Source organism: Pan troglodytes, chromosome 5 (genome assembly GCF_028858775.2).
Source record: "Pan troglodytes isolate AG18354 chromosome 5, NHGRI_mPanTro3-v2.0_pri, whole genome shotgun sequence".
Taxonomy (NCBI): domain Eukaryota; kingdom Metazoa; phylum Chordata; class Mammalia; order Primates; family Hominidae; genus Pan; species Pan troglodytes.
This window is the reverse complement of record NC_072403.2, coordinates 144188558-144210936: the sequence shown is the minus strand read 5'-3', so window position 1 is coordinate 144210936 and position 22379 is coordinate 144188558. Positions and strand designations below refer to the sequence as shown.

General features: G+C 35.4%; 1 protein-coding gene across 1 annotated transcript in view; it reads left to right on the top strand.

Moving 5' to 3' along the window:
- The window catches only part of MOXD1 (monooxygenase DBH like 1), a 104372-nt gene that overhangs the window by 67997 nt on the left and 13996 nt on the right, over positions 1 to 22379 (top strand). Inside the window, exons 5-10 of the mRNA XM_527504.8 lie at positions 3904 to 4083; positions 4383 to 4485; positions 8395 to 8561; positions 9625 to 9816; positions 11805 to 11864; positions 16714 to 16856. Of these exons, the coding sequence (XP_527504.4) occupies positions 3904 to 4083; positions 4383 to 4485; positions 8395 to 8561; positions 9625 to 9816; positions 11805 to 11864; positions 16714 to 16856 (845 nt within the window). The remainder of the gene's footprint in view (positions 1 to 3903; positions 4084 to 4382; positions 4486 to 8394; positions 8562 to 9624; positions 9817 to 11804; positions 11865 to 16713; positions 16857 to 22379) is intronic.

Here is a 22379-nt window from a genome sequence, read left to right as displayed (position 1 = left end):
CTTCGTTTTTCAGGAGTTTGATAGTCAGGTAATTTTTTCTCCCATATTATCAGCCTCTTAATTTATATTTATCCTTACATATCATTTCCTAGCACTTCTTTTTCTTTCTTTTTTTCCCTCTCTTTGCTCACATCCTTTCTATTTTGCCAAGGGCTTGCTTCTTCCAAGCCTTTTTATCCTCTCCTCCCGTGATCCGTACCCAAGTTTGCAGCAAGGTTCCTTGTTGTTTTATGGGTTGGTGTTTTTGCTTAGGAAATCCTCATGTTTTAGGCTGCACCCTCAATCTGTAATCTGAAGGTCAGATTACAGTTTAATTCTTCTTGAAGCCCTCATCAAGTTTCAAAGAGAAGCCTTGTTATTTGCCCTTTGTAAGAAGGAACACCTTGAAAGGCCATGGGTCTGTCTTCTCATCCTAGAGGCCAAGGGGCACTGGGACTGGAGTGGCAGGGAGGCCATGAGCCCCCTCCCCAGGTGTAAGACTCCCAGTCTGGCACTGCACCTCTGAGGGCATCTGCATGTGGTGGTCCCTGCTAGTGGCTTCCAGAAGCACCTTCTGGCATTGGCTCCTGAGGTCGTCACCCTTGTTGATGACAGCTGTCGACAACTTGCCTTACTGAAGCCTTTCATCCTCCCTCCCACCGGCAGCAACTTCCAGGGTCCTTAATGCATCTCCAACACGCTTCCTACAATAATGTGTAGCCATAGGAAAGTACAGACTTTGGGGTCAGACTAGCCTGGTTTAAAATCCCATCACCCTTTCCCAGCTGTGGTACTTTGAGCTTGTTGTCTAATCTCTGAGTTTCAGTAAATCTGTAAGATAAGGATTATAACATCTTTCTTATAGATTTGTTGTAAATATTAAATGAAATACATAGAATGATTCATATGTGGCTAGTAGATAGTAGGTCTAAATAAAAGACAGATGTTATTATTATTCCAGGGATAAATTGGTAGCTTTGCAGTTTGGTGTTAGTTTTAGCACTTCCTATGAAGACAAAAAAAAAAGCACTTGCTCTTAAAAGTTTCTTTCAAGCTGTTTATTTGAAGCTCCCCAAAGTCAAGCACCACCCAGCATCACACACCCTTAACTCCCTCTTCCTCTACTTCAGTGAAGGCCACTAGTTTCTGAAACTGTCGTGACAGTAACCAACTCTCCTTTGCCCTAATGGCTTCTTCCCAAGATCTACCTTACAGAGCTCAGTACAACCTTAAGGTTCTGCCTGAATTTATGAGGTACTTAGCAAAAATCTCACATGTGCCTGAATATTTTACTGTTGACATCTTAGCAGTGCCCTGTCCCCCTTGGAGGACTGAGGAACCCAAAAACATCAAGTCTCAGACAGAAGCTCAAACTAGACATAAAAATGAAATTCTTATAGAAATTCTGGGTTTTACTTCTGTGCAATCATTGTTATTATGCAACCATGCTTGAACAATAACTACCCTTTTCAAGCAAAATAAAAAAGTTTCTGCCTTCAGGCCTCACGACCTTTTAGAGACGAAACAAGTGCAAACAAAACCATGTGCAATGTTTTTTCCATGAATGTGATGTTGAAAATGTACCTGAGGCTTAGGTGTGGCATGACTCACTATGTAACACAAAAGAAAACTGGATTTAAAAACTGGAATTTCTTGGCTGCCCATTCAGACACGACCCACTACATACCATTTCCCCCCTTGCTTAGATTTCCCTACAGAAAAGAGAAAAACTATGGAGAAAATGGAAAACAAAGCCATAGGAGAAAAGAGCTGAAAACACTTCATGTAAATGTGCGTGCTGAAAGTAGAGAGCAAGCAAGGATTTTAAAATGCAGTGCCTGAATTTGAGTAGTTAGGACTAAACACAGAAGTGTTGATGAACTCTAAGGCTAAACTCTTGGGTATTTAGCAGCACACCAGGGCTACTTTATCAGCTGAACAAAGATTCCAAGAACTCTGAGGGGAAAGAAAAAAGAACCCTGTAACTCAGCGGTCTCCAGCCTTTTTGGCAACAGGGAACTGGTTTCATGGAAGAGTTTTTCCATGGACTGGAGGATGGGGGAGATGGTTTTGAGATGAAACTGTTCCACCTCAGATCATCAGGCATTAGTTAGAATCTCCTAAAGAGCACGCAACCTAGATCTCTCACATGCACAGTTAGTTCATAATAAGATTCGCACTCCTATGAGAACCTAATGCCACTGCTGATCTGACAGGAGGTGGATCTCAGGAGGTAATGTGAGTGTTGGGGAGCAGCCATAAATACAGATGAAGCTTTGCTCACTTGCCCACTGCTCACCTCCTGCTGTGTGGCCTAGTTCCTAACAGGCCACGGACCAGTACTGGACTGGGGACCCCTGCTCTAACTGATGCAACACCTACAGCCCACCTACACCAAGTACAAGGCTCCATTTGGTCTGCATATAGAATCTCTGGGATGCTAGGGTGTGCTTCACTCATTCTGAGTTGATTCCTAGGTTCTTGGACTAAAGTGGGCAAGTGTTATGAAGGGAACTAACAGAGCAAACAGTGGAAGGACCACATTCATGTGGATCACGCTTTCCACATTAGGACCAATTTCACTGCCCATTCTACTTGTTTCTAGTTTTCCTCTTTTAATTTGAGCAGTGTCACAAGCGCACATAGCTAACAATGTTTTTTTTTCTCTTCCAAATTCTAATAATAAAATTGTTATTGGCTTTTGATCTTAATCATTAAAATAAAAATAAAATGTGCAAGGAAACTTGCAGCAAGTTTCCTTGTTGTTTCATGGGTGGATTTTTTTTCTTAGGAAATCCTCATATTTTAGGCTATACCCTCAATTTGTATTCTGGAGGTCAGATTACAATTTAATTCTTCTTGAATTTCATTGATGATAAAATCACCAGTAAAAATGATTAAGCCCTAGCCTTCTTCTCAGCACCATGCATTTATAGAGATGAATGAGATCTCACCTCTCACCACTGGTAGGGATGGGTAAAGATAACATTTTGAGGTGGAAGAGAGGGAGACTAAGAGCGTTTGTGCCCACAGCCTTGACTTCTTTTTTTCTATGTGAAAAAAAATGCTATAAAGACACATGCACACTTATGTTTATTCCGGCACTGTTCACAATAGCAAAGACTTGGAACAAACCCAAATGTCCATCAATGATAGACTGGATTAAGAAAACGTGGCATATATACACCATGGAATACTATGCAGCCATAAAAATGGATGAGTTCGTGTTCGTGTCCTTTGTAGGGACATGGATGAAGCTGGAAACCACCATTCTCAGCAAACTATCGCAAGGACAGAAAACCAAACACCGCGTGTTCTCACTCATAGGTGGGAATTGAACAATGAGAACACTTGGACACAGGGTGGAGAACATCACACACCAGGGCCTGTAGTGGGGTGGGGAGAGAGGGGAGGGATAGCATTAGGAGATATACCTCATGTAAATGACGAGTTAATGGGTGCAGCAAACCAATGTGGCACATGTATACATATGTAACAAACCTCCACGTTGTGCACATGTACCCTAGAACTTAAAGTATAATAATAAAAATTTTTTAAAAAGTGAGAGGCAGGAGGAGGAAGAGCAAACCTGGGAAAAAGCAAGCAATTTTCAAAACAATTGCTCTGCAGAATGGGCAAGGGACAGGACAGTGAATTAACAACCAAAAAAAAGCCGATTAGTAAAGTCCTGTTTCTTGGATTAAATGGTTATCTCATCTTTGTTGTTGCCGTTGTCATCATCATATCTTTACCATTGTCACTGTCTCCAGAACAAATTAGACTTGAACTACACAACCTTGACATAATTGAGAAGAATATCCCTTTGAGAAACTGACAATAATTTATGCTAGTTTCACGTTTGTTGTGGGATGCTGTAGGGTGGTCTTATTTATTGTGTCCTCCCTCTCATTTATGTTCGTGTAGGTTGAGCCAGTGATACAGAGAGGCCATGAGAGTCTGGTGCACCACATCCTGCTCTATCAGTGCAGCAACAACTTTAACAACAGCGTTCTGGAGTCCGGCCACGAGTGCTATCACCCCAACATGCCCGATGCGTTCCTCACCTGTGAAACTGTGATTTTTGCCTGGGCTATTGGTGGAGAGGTGGGGCTAATGATTACTGAGATGTAACACAATTAACTGATCATATTTCCCGCCACAAATATGGTTCTAATTAATACTTAGAAGTAAAGCTTTAACGCTACTTTTGATATGAAGGTGGCTTAACTCCATTTTCGTAGGAAGGGATTCTTTCTTTAAGTCATTTTTATTTTATTTCATCAGTTGTAGATGAATGGGGTTCCAGAGGGTTGAAATATCCTTGAAGATAGCTGGTTTTTGAGCGGAATAGAGCTCTCAGGGACTTTCATAGGACATTGTCTCATGGCATTTTCCATATTTAGGGCTTTTCTTATCCACCTCATGTTGGATTATCCCTCGGCACTCCATTAGATCCGCATTATGTGCTCCTAGAAGTCCATTATGACAATCCCACTTATGAGGAAGGTGAGTTTATTGTTCATATGTTTTACCTATGATTTTTATAAAAAGTTTTGTACCTTGTAAGTCTTTAACAGAGTTGAAACAAAATAGCAGCCAGTGTTAGAAGGAATTAGCCTATACATTTGTCATTCAAATTAGGATACTTTTTAAAGTGAAAGTGGGTACTATTTATAATTATACTGTAAGAGCAGGCATTAACCAGCACCAAACCAGGTAAATGAGCACACGCAGTCGCTAATCTTAAAAAAAAAACACTTGCATACTACCTACCAGGAAGTAGAATAATAAACTTTTCCTTTGTGATGTAGATTAGTCCCAATACATGGTGTTTATGGAATATTTTCTTTCTAACTGCACGTAAGAAAAAGTTACCATTTATTATACTAAAAAGTGTAAGCATTTTGTTGTGTGGTAAGCAAACCATAGATATACTCAAAAAGTACTTATGCAGTGACACCGTGTAATATGATATTGAAGTAAAGAAATGTAAGGATGTACATTTTGTTTCTGAAATCATTTGTATGATATTCCAAATCCCAACTTTGATAGATTTAACATGAAATTGTCAACAGAAGTAACTCCAAGTTATTATTTTATATTGACTCATGCAATTTTTCAGCAAATACTGAGCTCCAACTATGTGCCAGATCTGTGCTTGAGGATATAGTGTGAGTGAAAAACAGATGCTGTTCCCACCCTTATGGAAATTATAGCCCAATGTGAAAAAGAAACAATTTTTCACAGCAATCATATGAAATTATATATATGCCAATTGGTCCAAAGAAGATACCTAACACTATGAGAGTATTCAATTGGTGACCTAATCCAGCCAGGAGTGTGTATTGGTGGGGATGGGCTAAAAAGTCTTCATTAAAGAATCAAACTGTTCATCTGGGTGACTGGAGATGCTGAAGGGTTAGGGTGCAGTGAAGAAAGATGCTGATGAACCTGCAGAGGAAGGCTGAAGCAGACCATCTAAGATCTTGTAGGACCCATTAAGGATTTTTACCCTGAAGACAATGAGAAGCAATTGAAGAGTTTGATACAGTGGAGTCAAATATTGAGATCTGTATTTTGAAAAGACCACTCTGGCTGCAGCAGCATGAATAAAAGATTTTGAAGAGAGGACACGTGGTATGATATTTAAAGAGTGATGTTTCTATAAAAGTAGGTGTCAAGCTATTCTATTTGTGAGCAAGCCAATAAAGTAACTTTTTTTACCCTAAAGTAATTAATAGGAAATAGTTTCTCTCTGAATTCACTTTAATTTCCACCCACCAATTATATCCCATACTCTGAACCATGAATCTATGTTAAAAGTTTAAAACTTTCATAAACCAAGCAAAATAACCTATTAATAAATTCTAAAAGTTAGATTTTCCATTAAATCATATGTGACTATAAAACATAAAAATTGTCATCACAATAACAATGGGATTAATTATTGAATATGTCTTATATTGCAACTTTTAAAAATTTTTTACATTTTTGATTTTAAATTATTAATAGAATAAATATTCTATACAATGTATAATACTTCTCCAATTGGAAATTCTATGTGAACTACTTCTTCCTTTTAGTCTTTATTACAAAAGTAGAAGGCTTAATTTATTTGCCTTCTCTGTTGTCAATTAAGTTGACTTTCTCATAGTTTCAATGTAAAAATGAAACATAAGCTTATTTTCCTAACAGGTTAATAGAGGACTCAGGATTTTTAGTACTTTCTATTTTTATTCATGTACATAATTAGACCAAATTTTAGATTATAGTAATTTTATTTTTATAAATATAACATAATACGAATTTGTTTCCAGAAAAGTTTTTTAATAATCATTTTATATGTGCTTAAGAAATTATTACTTTATTTACTAGATTATCTATTAATGCTCCAAACAGCTAATGCAACTAATGAACCTAACTATACAAAATGCAACTGGAATTTCTACTTATATTTTTTCCCTGTCAAACTTATAAGGAGGTAGACGCCAAAAATATAAAATACAAAACAAAATTTTGCAAGATATGTCCAGAGAAAATTCTAAGGTCAGTATAGATATTCTACATTATCATGCTTATTTGTATCTGCACTGATAATAACACAAAAGGAGAATTGATTTTTATGATTTATTTGTTTAACAATTGATTGAAACCCTGGTAGATGTGTGACCACTGTATGTGTGACTAGCTGCCATTTATTGAGCACCTCATTTGTGCCAAACACTGTTCTTAGAACTTGGTGTTTAAGCCACACATCACCCTTATGAGGTAGTAGTGCTACTATTATGGCCATTTTCCATACTGGAAAACTGAAGCACAGATTAGGTAACTTTATGTCTTCATCTGTTCTGTGCTGCTATAACAGAATACCACAGACTGGGTAATTTATAATGAACAGAAATTTATTCCTCACAGTTCTGGCTGCTGAGAAGTACAAGTACAAGGTACTGGCATCTGATGAGGGCCTTCTTACGGGTCATAACATGGCAGTAGGCTTCACATGGTGGAAGGGTAAAGACAGCAAGAGAGAACAAAGCCACTTCTGAAATAATAGCATTAATCGATTCACAGGGGCCAAGCCCTCATGACCTAGACGCCTCTTAAAGCTCTCACCATTCAATATCATCACAATGGCCATTAATTTTCAACAACATTCAAACCTACTTTTTGGAGGGGATAGACATTTAACCATAGCATTTGCCCCAGGTCACATAACTCATATGCAGCAGAGCTGGGATTTGCATCCAGGTTGGTCAGCTCCAGAGTCAGTGTCCTTAATTGTCACATCACAGTGCTTCCTTGTGATGACCCTGAATATCTGAAGAAGCTGGAGTCAACAAACACATAGCAAATTATTTTATGTTCACAATTACAAACTCATGAAGCAGGAAAGTAAAGCTTGGATTTTTTTCCAAGGCTGTTAGGGAGGTTGAGAGGTAAGAATTTCCTGGGATAATTATTGAAATACTTAATTTTAACAACTTACTACATCTGAAAAAAATTAAAAGTAATGGATATCTTCTAAGTATGTGTGTGTGTGTGTGTGTGTGTGTGTGTGTTTGTGAGTGAAGGGTATATAACATGCAATGAGGAATATTTGATATAAAGACCTTGTGTTTAAAAATGATTGACTAGAAATAGATTAAGCTGATTGATTTAAATGAGACAAGAAAGGAAACTGAGGGGAAGGAATCAATCTGTTAGTTACTGCAGAAGGAAGTCAATTAATTTCCAAGTTAATGAAATGAATTTATGAAATGTTTGGGGCTCATACTCTCCCTCCCTGTAATGAATATGTCATAACAACAAGTGTGTCTTATTCATCTCTCATCCCCACAATGCCTAATGGAGTGCCATTTACATAATGGATTCTTAATGACTGTGTGTTGATTGAATGGCTGTTGAATGAAGAAGAAAATGGTGACAAACTTTAAAGAAATAAAGTGAATCTTTAGTAGTTTTCTTCATCAGCAGATGGTTTCTAAACTAAGGAGGTTTTACCTCAAAGTAAATGTTATTGAACTTCATCTCGAAACAATATAAAATAAAATTTTATTAAGTTATTTATTCTATATTCTAATGAATGACTTTAGAATCTTCATTCTGTCTTCATGTTAGATAATTGTGGAATATAACAGCCAGATAACGGAAACATTTCTCTTGTGGTATGCTGTGTGAGTCCACAAAGGTTGCAGGCAATATGGCTACTCATCTTTTAACTCTTGCTTGTGAAACTGAATGTTGTCTGCCACTAATCTCTGCTTGAATCCCTTTCCCTCATGACAGTTTATGGAAAATAAATAAACCTATTTCAACAGAATATGAAAACTTTAAAAAATTCAAACCAAGAATTTTCTTGGGAATGAAAACTTTTTAAGAACCAAAAATCACTTTAATTATGTGCTTTTGTTCTAGGCTTAATAGATAATTCTGGACTGAGGTTATTTTACACAATGGATATAAGGAAATATGATGCCGGGGTGATTGAGGCTGGCCTCTGGGTGAGCCTCTTCCATACCATCCCTCCAGGGATGCCTGAGTTCCAGTCTGAGGGTCACTGCACTTTGGAGTGCCTGGAAGAGGTATGCAGCATCTGAGTCTGAGCTGCTCTCTGCAGATTCATCAATGCTCTTAGAAACTGTGGTGTGAAAAATTCCGCACATGTTTATTATCGATTCCTTTCTTGTTGACACACTGTGAAACCCTTATCGCAATTTTAGTAGGACTTTTGACTGCTTTTTTAAATCTTGAAGCTGCAGGAGTAGAACTCTAAAGACAGAAGTAGTTGGCAGGGTGTTTTTCTTTTTACTCCTACCTTTTTTGTTTGTTGCATGTTGCATACTGTATATCATCTTTTACAATTTTGACCTTTGTTTGTGTAGTCTTTTTCTTTTCCCTAGTTTACCTTTTATCCATATTGATTTTTCCATCATTTATTTTCATTTTTCTCTGCCTTATAGTTTCCTTCCCTTCCTTCACCACAGAGCAAAAATAACTAATATAAAAAATATATAGGATAGGAGAAAAGTATAAGTATTTAGTAATGACAATTTTCACTTAAAGTTTTTTAATGAAAATATTTCAACATGGATCATACTCTTTATGAATTATATGATATTGTGGTTGAGGACAGTATGGCAGACTGGTGAAGTGGAAAGATTATGCTCTTCTGAGTTATTTAGGCCATAGTTCATAATTCAAATTGCCATGACCTCATTTACAAGCTGTAGGACCATGGGCGATTCACTTAATTCCGTTGACCCACTTTCGCTTTCTTATCTGGAAAAGTGGGAATAATATTTCCTTTTAAGAATTTGGGTTTTCAGGTTACTAACATACTGGAATCTTTTTGCTAAGAGTGTTTATTGCCTCTTATCCTCCTAAAAGAAGGAAAAAGGAGGATAACATGTAGAAATGGTCTGGGAGGCCCCTTATAAGCATCAGCTCCCCTACTTTTCTCCCGGCAAATGTTGCTTCACAAGGAGAACACTGAACAATCCGAATTCAAACTCTTTTTCAGTTCAAGCATTCATTTAAATTGCTTTAGCTTTTTATCTCAGTTGTCCCTCCAAGTGTGTTTGAATGTGAACTGTCTGAACATGCATTAATGTGGGCTAATCGGGTCTTCCTCGGTGTCCCCTGTAGGCTCTGGAAGCCGAAAAGCCAAGTGGAATTCATGTGTTTGCTGTTCTTCTCCATGCTCACCTGGCTGGCAGAGGCATCAGGCTGCGTCATTTTCGAAAAGGGAAGGAAATGAAATTACTTGCCTATGATGATGATTTTGACTTCAATTTCCAGGAGTTTCAGTATCTAAAGGAAGAACAAACAATCTTACCAGTATGCATGTTTTTGTTCTTTTTCATTGACTGTTATGAAAGTCATGAGACATATCTGCTGAGATGTGGCAAGGTTTCTACTAGAGAAATGAATTTTTCCTTGCATCTGTATTCTTAACACCACCCACTGTGGGTTTTGTACAACCCAGATGGAATGTGTTTGATCTGTTTTCCAAAATTGAAACTCATTTTTCTTATGATTCCCAGGAGCAATTCAAGTTGTTGACTGAAAAATAAAAACAACCCCAAACAAAAATCTCAGGTTCTGAGGACTAAACATTACTCTTTTTTTATACTTGACATTCCAGTTAGTGATTCTTTGGGTTGCAATTCCTGCAGTGGTAAAATAGAGGTGTCTTTATGCTATGTTGAAAAGATAGGATATTTTTAGAAGTTTCATTTTAGTAAGAAGGAATGTAAGGATAATTCTTTTATCTGATAAAGCTATGTGAATATAGCTAATTAAACTATGCTGTGTGATCCAGCTTGACATAATACTTGGGGTTATGGTGAAGGAGAGAAGAGAATGAAGGCTTTAAAAAGGTTATAATGCTTTGTTTTCTCAAATTTTTATTCCATGACCATCAAGCTCAATTGTAGTATAATTTTCTACCCTTATTTTACTTTTAAAAGTCAGATCCCTATACCATTTACAAAATGAGAGTAATGGCAATATCTTTTCTACGTGATGCTGGAGACAGGGTTTTTAGATGGGATGAACTGTCAGGGAGAAGACATGGCACAATAGGATGTAAAAGGAAAGCTGAAAAAACAGAAGCAAGTGATAAAGAGGAAAGGGATCTTCTTTTTACTAATAGCTATCCCTTAAATCCATAGCTTTGGATCTTAGAAATTCTTTGATACATCCGGAGAGTAGAAAGAAGTTTGAGAAATGGTGATCTTGTCAAGGTTCTTAAGGACTACACTCTATTTTATTATGATGTCTCTGGGGTTTTCCAAACAGTGTTATCTCAGAGCTTCCTAACTGACGCACCATGTTTATGGCATAAGTGCGATGAGATACTGTTCTCTGGGCCCTCTGAGTGGCATGCAGGGAGGTCAAATTTAAGAGCGAAAGCCCAGAGATTATGGCCTCAGGTCTATGAATAGCTTCATCTGCTTATCTTAAAGGGGAAACATGAAAATGTTATCATTTTCCATATGTATTGTAATGTACAAAAGGATGGAAAACACTAGAACAATAAACTTCTATTAATTTGCCTCACAATTCTATTGTAAGGAAATAAAGGCATGACTAGAGACCTTTAAAGAAAATAATGTAAATGAAGAGGTGATCACAATAACTACTATCTATGTCTGAGGTTTATTAAATGTTCATTTGTTACTAATGCCTATGTTATGTCATTTAATCTCCTCGTAACAGCTGTGAAAAAAATAAGGACTTTTTTTTTTTTTTTGAGATGGAGTCTCTGTCACCCAGGCTGGAGTACAGTGGTGCGATCTCGGCTCACTGCAACCTCCGCCTCCTGGGTTCAAGCAATTCTCTGCCTCAGCTTCCTGAGAAGCTGGGATTAAAGGTGCCCGCAACCATGCCTGGCTAATTTTTGTATTTTTAGTAGAGACAAGGTTTCACCATCTTGACCAGGCTGGTCTTGAACTCCTGACCTCGTGGTCCACCTGCCTTGCCCTCCCAAAGTGCTGGGATTGCAGGCATGAGCCACCGTGCCAGGGCCAAAAATAAGAACAATTTTTATCTTCAGGTTTTAAATGAACAAATTGTGCCTGGGTTATATGTAGTTCATCCAGCTAGAATGTTGTGGAGTCTGGCTGAAACACAGAGAGTCCTATTTATTTGCTTGCTTGTTATATCAGCAAACCTAGAATTAAACAGATCAGGGGTCTTCTGCTGAATGAAATTACTTGGTGCATCCATTCATACAGCAAATATTAACTGTTGACGTACAAGTGTATTTGATAAATAAGCCAGCATAAAACTTCAATCTGAAAGCTTTTACTTTTATGTTTCAGGGAGATAACCTAATTACTGAGTGTCGCTACAACACGAAAGATAGAGCTGAGATGACTTGGGTAAGAAAACTTTTATTATTATTAAAGTTCATTTATGGAGAGAAAGAAATAAACTTGATTTTAGAAGAAAAAAGTAAAAACCATTTCCATTTGGAAAGAAAAGTTCTAAAAATCTTGAGTATCAAGTATCATAAAAGTGACATCAGAGATGTTTTTAGCATTTTCTAAGACTTAAAATTAACTAATGATATTATAGTATTAAATAATACTTGGAGTGTAATTTATTGACTCTTTCATGAAAAGCTATCCTTAGTCTTTTAATTTTTCTCATCTAATATTTTTAAAAGAACTGTGGTCTTTAATTTACTGTCTGCTTGAGTCTGGCTTAGATAAATACAGACTTCCAAACGAAGAATGAATTTCATGACCTTGAGGCCTCTGACTCAAAGAGAAATCTGGTCCCAACAGATTTACTGGGGGAATTCCACCAAGCGTTCAAGAAATAGATAATTCATGTATTACTCAATCTCTTTCAGGAACACTAAAAGAGGGAACACCTCCCACCAAGTCATAAAATGTAGTTAACATAATCTGAAAACTAAAACTTCACAAGGATAGTATAAAAGGGGCCAGTAGTATGCACCTGATGGAAATAACTTGGATAAGAGTTTGACAAACCAAATCCTTTTTTATATACAAATCTAATGATAAGACCAACTTGAGTTTAGCTAAGGAATATAAAATTGATTTAAATTAGAAAATATATTTATTGAAAGAAAAAGATATATAATCACCTCAACAGAGGTAGAGAAAGCATTCATTAAATTCAAGTTTATTGTTGACAGGGGAGACATTTAGCAAGCCTGGAATAACAGGGAATTGTCTTAACTAGGTAGAAGTTAGCTATGAAAAAGCTATAGCAAATATTAAATTAAGTGAAATACCGTGTTTTTTTTCAAGTTAGGAAGAATATAAGGGTATTTGTTATCACTACTTGTATTCAACATTGTACTGGAAAAGAAATGAAAATGAGATATAAGGATCAGAAAGGAAGAAGTGAAGAAGCAAAACACATTACTCACAGATACTGTAATTTTCTGCATCAAACCCTCCTCCAAATTGATACTATATAAAATTAATTGCACTTGAGTGTATAAGAAATTATCTCAAGAAAATACAATTTAAAATAAAAATTAAACAGAAATAAAATCTAACACTAGATGTGTTTCATCTCTGTGAAAAAAATATAAATCTTTATTGGGAAACATTAAAAGAATGCCTAAAGACAGTAAGAGATACCATGTTCATGGATTGAAAGGCTCAGTAAAATAAAGAAAATACTTCTATTCATATTGGCCCATAAATTTGATATTATTCTAGTAAAAAAATGTCAGAGAAATTTTACGATTTGAGGTTTTGGTATTCTAGCTAAGAAATCTTCACCAGACCGAGGCTGCAAATATTTTCATCTATTTTTTTATTTATATAAACATTTTGCTGTTTTAGCTTTTACATGGAGCAAGTTGATTCTAAAATTTACACAGAAGAGCAAAAGGTTAAAAATAGGCAGGACAAAACTGAAAGGAACAAGATAGAAAACAATCTACTAGATAAGAAGGCTTATTTTAAAACTGGCGATTAATACAATATGCTTTGAGTCCCAAGTTAGAAGACTTGGAACAGAAGAGGCATCTCAGAAACAGACCTACAAATTCTGCAGATGGAAACTTGGTTTATGATAGACATAGCATTTAGATAAATGGAAAAGGATAAACTTTTTATTAAAGGATGCTGGCACTAATGGCTATCCATATGACATAAATAAAACTGAGTCTTAATTTTACACAATGCATAAAAATCAATTCCAGATGTATTAAATATTTAAATGTGAACAGCAAAAATTTAAAACCGCTGGAAGAAAAAATACCTGAGTATATCTTCATGACTTTGGAGTACTTAAGAATTTTTTAAGCAAAGCATAAAAAGCACAAACTGTAAATTAAAGATTAACAAATTTGACTACATCGAAGCTTTTGCTTACCAAAATAGAACACTATGAAGAAATTAAGAAGAGTTTTAAACTGGGAAAAATATTTGCAATCATAGATTAACAGGACATTAGTATCTAGCTTATAAAACAAAGTCCATAAATCTGTAACAGAAGAGAAGCATACAATAAAAGAGGATAAGACAAAAGCATTTCAAAGAAATAACAACCCATATAATAGATACTATAAATATATGGAAAGATGCTCAATTTTGTTTAAAACCAAATATAAACCAGAGTGAAATGTTTTGAACTAACCAGTTTGGCAAAATTTTAAATAGCATTTCCATTGTGCTGAAACTGGAACACTTATACACTACTAGTAGTGACTTAAATTTGTAAAACCATCTTGGGGAAAAATATGGCATTTATCTAGTAAAATTAGAGATTCATATATACTCTACTCAATTCCATTCCTATGTAGATTTAACCTTGGAATTACTTTTGCAGAATGTGTTTCAGGAGAGAAATATGTAAACTATTCATAGTAACATATAATAATATAGGAAAGAAAAAATTCTGGAAATCTCTCAAATACCCATCAAAAGGAGAACAAATAAATGTGGTATTATTTAATGAAACAGTGTAAAGTTATGAAAATTAATGAATGAAAGCTGCCTATATTAACATGAATGTATCTGAAGAACAAATAATGTTGATTGAAAAGAGCAAGCTTGTAGCAGAATATATATAGTGTGATATTATGTATGTAAAGTTCAGGAAAATTAAACAATATATTGTTTAGGGATACATACTTCAATATACTGAATGTAAAGTGTAATGAAAAACAACAGAAAGATAAAATATTAAGATAGTAATCACCTTTGGTTGAAATGGGAAGAAGAGGGATAGAAGCTGGACACATGGAGTAGTCAATGTACTGGTGTTGGTTTTATTTTTTTCTCATGCCTTATGTATAATTTTTGTTGTTGAAATATTTTACTAACGACATAATAAATGAGTTATTATTATAGTGGGTATTTTGGTGCACTGTCTTGATACCCTCTTCAGGGCCAACACAACCAAACCTCAGCCACTGGGAATATCAGATGATAATATGATAGCTCACAGCTGTGTACCTCACTGGACATTCCCCTTGGTATTAGAAAATAACTTCTTAAAATTTTACTCCCTACAGTAGGAGAGCCAGCAGTCAATGACTAGTTGATAAGATGCTGCAAAGGCCCAGCTTTCTTTCTACAATTTGGTACAACTCTGAACAGCCATCCTAACTTAAGGATAAATTAAATACAATATTTACTGAGGCATCAAATGCAACTTCATTTGCAGATCAGCATCTTCCTTTGCCTAATCCTGCCTTGCTCATCAAGTGCAAAACATCATGTTTTTGCAATTAGTAAAATCATTGTATATTAGCCCCTATGTTAATTTAGAATATAAACAATATTAAGTTTTTCACCTTTGTTTTTGAAAGTTGGATTTTGCTGGATACAGAATTCTTGGTTGGCAGTTGCTTTTTCCTTTGCAACACTTGTGAATATATAATTCAACATCTTTTTGTTATTTCCATCATTTATGATGAAATGTCAGCTGTCAATTGCATTCTTGGTCACCTATATATGATGTGTCATTTTTCTCTTGCTGCTTTCAAGATTTTTTCTTATCTTTGGTTTTCAGCAGTATGACTGTGATGTGTCTAGGTATGGCTCTTTTTGTATTTACATTTGGTTTTTGTTGAGCTTCTTGGGTCTGTAAGTTAATGTTTTTCATTAAATTGGGGGTTATTTCAGGCATTATTCCTTTGAATATTTTTTCTACCTTTTTGTCTTCTTCCTCTCATTCTAGAACTCCAGTTACATGTATTTAACATACATGAAAACATACATATATGTTAGACATAAATGCTAGAACATTTAATGTTGTCCCATAGATCTCTGAAGTATTTTCACTTTCTTTAGTCTTTTATCTCTCTGTTATTTGAATAGGACAATTTCTATTGATTAATCTTCAAGTTCACTGATATTTTCCTTGCTCATTTGAAACTTGCTGTTAAGCTTATCCTGTGAAGTTTTTATTTTGTTTTGGTACCTCTCAGCTCTAGAATTTCTATTTTTAAAAATGTTCTTCTTTTCCTGATGTCATTCCTTTTTCTGTTCACTCATTTTTAAGACATTTGCCTTTAACTACTTGAGCATGTTTTTCTTTAACTCTTTGAACACTTTGTAAAACAGCTTTATTGAACATATTTTTATCTGTTTTCAAGTCATTGTCTGATAAATCCAGCATCTCAATCTTACAATCCATTTCTACTGACTTTTCTCCATTGAAGATAGATAATAATTTCCTGTTTCTTTTCCCGCTTAATAATTTTTGGTTGAAATTAGACATATTAGATAATATGTTGTAGTAACTCTGGATTCTGTTCTTTTGAAGGTCTTTAATCTTTTTCCAAATTTTAGTAGATAATTAACTACCAGATTCAAAATACGAAATCTTTCTCCCCTGTCGTATACAACTGCTAATGTTTATACACATGAAGACAAGATTCTAGAAAATTCAATTAAATCAGAAAAATTTCCTGCAAAAATTCCTGATTGATTGGTATTATGCTAACCAAACATCCTTATGATTCTCTGAAATGTTCACTGTATTGAAAAGTTTACATCCCATCAGCAGAATTTATTAGGTTATTTAAGAAAGGCAAATTTTTAAAGTGGAAATAGTTCTATTAATTTTTAATTCTGTCACTACCTTTTTAAAAAGCCAGTTTTTTAACTTTTCAGCTTTAAGATGTATTAAATTTTAATATTGGAAGGAACTGTATGACATTAATGACTTGTGTGCTTTAAATGTCAAAATTGGTAGAACACATACTTTGCTAAATAAACTATCTGTTTTCAGGGAGGACTAAGCACCAGGAGTGAAATGTGTCTCTCATACCTTCTTTATTACCCAAGAATTAATCTTACTCGATGTGCAAGTATTCCAGACATTATGGAGCAACTTCAGTTCATTGGGGTTAAGGAGATCTACAGACCAGTCACGTAAGTAGTAAATGTGTTTTATGATGGGGTAACGTATTTCAGAGAAAGATGGGCTTTATTGTCATACTGGATCCATTACCACATTATAGCAATTTTTATGCACTGTTTGTTCTATTTGATTACTTTTAACTAGGGAGACCAAGTAACCTTTTTGATTACTATGTCCAGAGTCCCCAGGACCACCCTCAGGTTCTGTGATTTGCAAGGAGTACCTACAGTACTCAGCAAATAGTTGTATTCATGGAAAACATGAATATGGTGAAAGCATGCAAAGCAGAAAGAACAAAAGGAAAAGCTACATAAAGCAAAGTCTAGAGGAAACCAGGCGCAAGCTTCCAAGAGCCCTCTTCCAGTGGAGTCACACAGAATGCACCAAATTACACCATCATCAAATTGTGACAACATGTATGGAATGTTGTCTATTGGAGAAGCTCATCACAGATTCAGTGCCCAGAGTTTTTTGGAGGAACTAGTCATATAGGTGGTCTCTGCCTACCACTTAGTAAAATTCCATACTTCCAGATGGAAAGCAGTTGTTCAGCATAAACTGCATTGTTTGCACAGTCTAGGCACAATGAGTCACTCTTATCATTAGAGAAAGTTTATGTCAATATAGGAAATCGTTTACTATTTAAGTTTCCAGGCACCTGCCAAGGATTATCCTTGCAAGCAGGCCTTTCTGAGGTGGGCCTATTATGTTAACTCTTTAGGTATAATTGTTCTCTTTAGGTATAATTATAGGAGCTATTTAAGATATAATAAACAAGATTCATATTATCCCTGCCCTCTTGAGATTGTATTCTGGAGTAAGGGAGAGGTAATAAACAAAAAAAGATATTTTAAATAGTAATGGATGTTATGAAGACAAAACAGTGAAGGAAGTATGTAGTTGTTGTCAATAGGATAAAGAAAGCCTCTCTGGGTTGGTGATATCTGAGCAGCGACCTCCATGATAAGGAGCCAGCTATAGAGATATGCAAATTCTGCACAGGAAAGAGCCAGTGTAATGACCCTGTGGTTAGTCTGAACCTACCGTGTTTGTGGAGCAGCAAGAGAGTGCATTTGGCTGCAGAAGAGTGAAGTATGGTAGAGAATAAGTGAGGACACATGAGAGCAGGTGGGACCAGATGATTTAGGACTTTATGGGCAACATAAGGCCTTGGGGCTTTAAGTGCAAAGGGAAGCAATTAAAGGATATAAATAAAGTCAATTTGGCTACTATGTTGGAAAAGGACTCTAGGAGGGCTAGACTGGAAGGAATATCAATCAGGAAACTATTGTGATTGTCTAGTTGAGGGATGAGGGTCACTTGTGCCAAGGTGGTGACACCAACTTGATGAGACACATTCCATTCAGGTTACTTTTTGAAAGGAGCACCCACAGGCTTGTTGATCAATGGCATCTCATGGAGGCAGTGAGGGATAGAGCAGAGTAAAGGCTCAGTGATGGTGTGAATGGTTTTAGGGGAACATGCTGAGGATGATATTGAGAATTCTGTTTTGGATATATTAAGGTTGATGTATCTATTCTTATTGATGTCAGTGAGAAGAATTAGAATGGCTGGTGGAAATTTGGGGATGGCTGAATTTGTTTTAATATAGAGAAGAATTTTCTAATGATCACTACTATTCAAAATGAAAGGGACTGATGTAATTATGTAATTAGAGAAAATATACACATAGAGGTTTTTTTTTGTTTTTGTTTTTGTTTTTTTGAGACAGAGTTTCGCTCTTGTCACCCAGGCTGGAGTGCACTGACGCGATCTCAGCTCACTGCAACCTCTGCCTCCTGGGTTCAAGTGATTCTCCTGCCTCAGCCTCCCAAGTAGCTGGGATTACAGGCGCTCACCACCACGCCCAGCTAACATTTTGTATTTTTAGTAGAGACGGGGTTTCTCCATGTTGGGCAGGCTGGTCTCGAACTCCTGACCTCAGGTGATCCACCCGCCTCGGCCTCCCAAAGTGCTGAGATTACAGGCGTGAAGCACCATGCCCAGCCACACATAGAGTTTTGAGACATGTATTTAAGGAGAGAGTGAAAAAACATTCAGTGAGGATATGGTAAAATGCAGATGATGAAGGAGAATAGAAATATGGTCAAGTTTTTGTGCCTAAATATTACAGGATTATAAATTATGAACTGAGACCCACTCCTCTTTTTGAATTAAATTTATGATTCATAGATAGGTTTTACTGAATTTTTTTGCAAACAACAAAATGACCACTAGAAGAAATGCCTATATCTAATAAAATACAAATAACAAAATGCTTACATAAATTGGTTTATAGTTTACTAAGTATTTTCATATGCATGATTTTATAATTCATTTTTACACAATTCCAACAGGTAGAGCAAGACATGCAATCCCAGTTTTATAGGGGAGGAAATAGAAACCAAGAGATTAAGAAATTATTCAACATTATATAGTACATAATAAAAGGGAGAGTTGGGGTTTGCATCTAGTCTCTGATCTCTTTCTCCCCATACAACATGCACATATAGGCCAATATATAAATATACATAAATATATAACAAGTAAATAATTACATATGTAAATAAATTAAAACAACAAAAATCCAAGCATCACATAAAATATCATTTTAAAAACACTAGGATGTAGTCTTGGTTTTCAAATATTGATGTTATATTGTTCCTTACTTAGCCTTGAGTAGTCTTTTTCTCATTTAGAATATTTTTTACATATTGAATGGAAATTTTCTAATCGATGGTTAATTTGAGAGAATGTTAAAAACAAATGGATATTAAAAGCTGTATGTTTGCAAGATGATTTAAATGCATTCTATGGCCTATTTTTTTTTTTAAGTTTAAATGGTATGAAGCCTCTCAAAATGTTCGGCTCTCCTGTTTCCCAATGAGCTCCACCAGTGTCCATACCTTTGGTCTCCCTCAGGAAATACTCAAGTTGGGTTTTCATAATTTGGAAAGACAGGGAGAATTGCTTTACAGAACAAGGCTAGTTTTGAGATGTCATTCTCCCCTGCCAAAAAAAAGAAAAAAGAAAAAAAAAGGACAAAACCCATTTAACTTCATGGTTAAATTTATTCCTCAAAAATATGAGCACAAAAGAGCCTCTATTTAAAAATACATGTTTAGACTTTAAATTAGACATTAAATCTAGTTCATCACCACAGTGACATAAGTGATAGTGAAGGCCAAACTAACCAGGTGCTGGCTCAAACATCAGAACAAAAAATGGCTTAGGTGCTTTTTTTCTGTTTTGCTTAAAAGAATATTACCAATTGGTATTCAGCATATAATACTAAAAAGGAATATCATATAACATATGAACAAAACTCTTCTATTCTGTGCTTTTCATATAATGATTAATCAGGTTCTATATTTTATTTTAAACATTCTATAGCAATCCTAGGAAGGATTGATAGAAAAAATGAGACAACTATGTCTTGTCTCAATTTTATTGTCTGTTCTCGGGGGTGCTATTTCTGTCTGCCTCCTACAGATCTGGCAAGTCTTAAGGAAAAACAAAAAACTCACAAAGATCAAACAACAAAATAGATAATGAGTTTAGATAAATTGTGTATTCCCTGTTGTACCATAAATCAAGACTGAATATGCAGGTCTGGTGAGATGTAAGTAATGGATAGTTCCTGTGTTATTGGTTCTGTTCCTAAAAAAGCATCAATAGCTGTTTCTCTTCCTCTTTGCAGAAAAATCACTTTATGTTTTTACTATTTAAAACTCACACATGCTTATTATAAAGAGTTCAGGTAATGCAGAACAAGTTGTTATAAAGAAGGCAAAAGCAACCACCTCCAATTCTACTCAACATAAACATTGCTAACATGTTGATTGAATGTTATTATAAACATCTTAATATGTATATATTTGTATAAAATGAATTGATTAAATACTGTTACAAGATTACAATTTATGCACTATTTTTGAAAAACCATTGAATTTTAATTTTGTTTTAACTTATTAGAAAGAAACTAAAGTAAAACTGAACATCTGTTGAAGTTCAAATAAATGTTGTTGGTGTTGTTTTAAGCACAAGAAATAATATTTTATGAAGAGGATCTCGAATGTTGACAAAATAGATCATAAAATCATCAAGTTGTTAGATTCACTGTATGTTTCAATTTTAGGTCATGAAAGATGGAGACATTTATACTTTCACATTTTTCCCACTTCTGCTTTCTATACCACCAAGTATTTATTATTTATAATTATTATATTTTCAAGATTTTTAATGTTTACACTTAATTATGAAACTGTAATTCCCAGAATATTTAACATGATTAGATAAATCAATTCAATGATAACCCTAATCTTTATGATTTCTACATTAATGAGATTTTAAATTTGAGTCATTAGGATTTTATCTTCAAGTTGTTTAATCAGTAAGGACTTCTGAGTGCCTTATGCCTCAAGTTCTTTCAATTTGGGAATTTCTACTCTTTTATTTGGATAGCAGTTTGGCTGGATATGATATTTTAGGGTCATATTTCTTTCCCTTGGGAGATCTCTCTGGACGAATGGAGGAATTTTTCCTTTACTTGTAGGATTCATAAGTTAAATTGAATACACTTTAGTATTGAGCATCTGAATTAAGTTTTCCTGGAACACAAAGTGTTTTTATTTATTTATTTATTCTAAACAAACAAACAAACAAAAAACGGGATACATGTGCAGAATGTGCAGTTTTGTTACATAGGTATACGAGTGCCATGGTGGTTTGCTGCACTTATTGGCCCATCTTCTATATTCCCTCCCTTCACCCCCCATCCCCCAACAGGCCCTGGTGTGTGTTGCTCCCCTCTCTGTGTCCATGCGTTCTCATGGTTCAACTCCCACTTACAAGTGAGAGTATGTGGTGTTTGGTTTTCTGTTCCTGTGTCAGTTCACTGAGGACATTGGCTTCCATCTTCATCCATGTCCCTTCAAAGGACATGATCTCATTCCTTTTTGTGGCAGCATAGTATTCCATAGTGTATATGTACCACATTTTCTGTATCCAGTCTATTACTGATGGGCATTTGGGTTGGTTCCATGGCTTTGCTATTGTAAATAGTGCTGCAATAAACATACAAGTGCATGTGTCTTTATAGTAGAATGATTTATATTCTTTTGGGTATATACCAAGAATGGGATATTGCTGGGTCAAATGGTATTTCTGGTTCTAGATCCTTGAAGAATTGCCATACTGTCTTCCGTAGTGGTGGAAATAATTTACATTCCGACCAACAGTGTAAAAGCATTCCTATTTCTCCACAGACTCGCCAGCATCTGTTGTTTCCTGACTTTTTAATAATTGCCATTCTGACTGGAATGAGATGGTATCTCTTTGTGGTTTTGGTTTGCATTTCTCCGATGATCAGTGATGTTGAGTTTTTTCATATTTCTTGGCCACATAAATGTCTTCTTTTGAGAAGTGTCTGTTCATATCCTTTGCTGACTTTTTAATGGGATTGTTTTTTTCTTGTAAATTTGTTTAAGTTCCTTGTAAGTTCTGGATATTAGACCTTTGTTGGATGGGTAGAT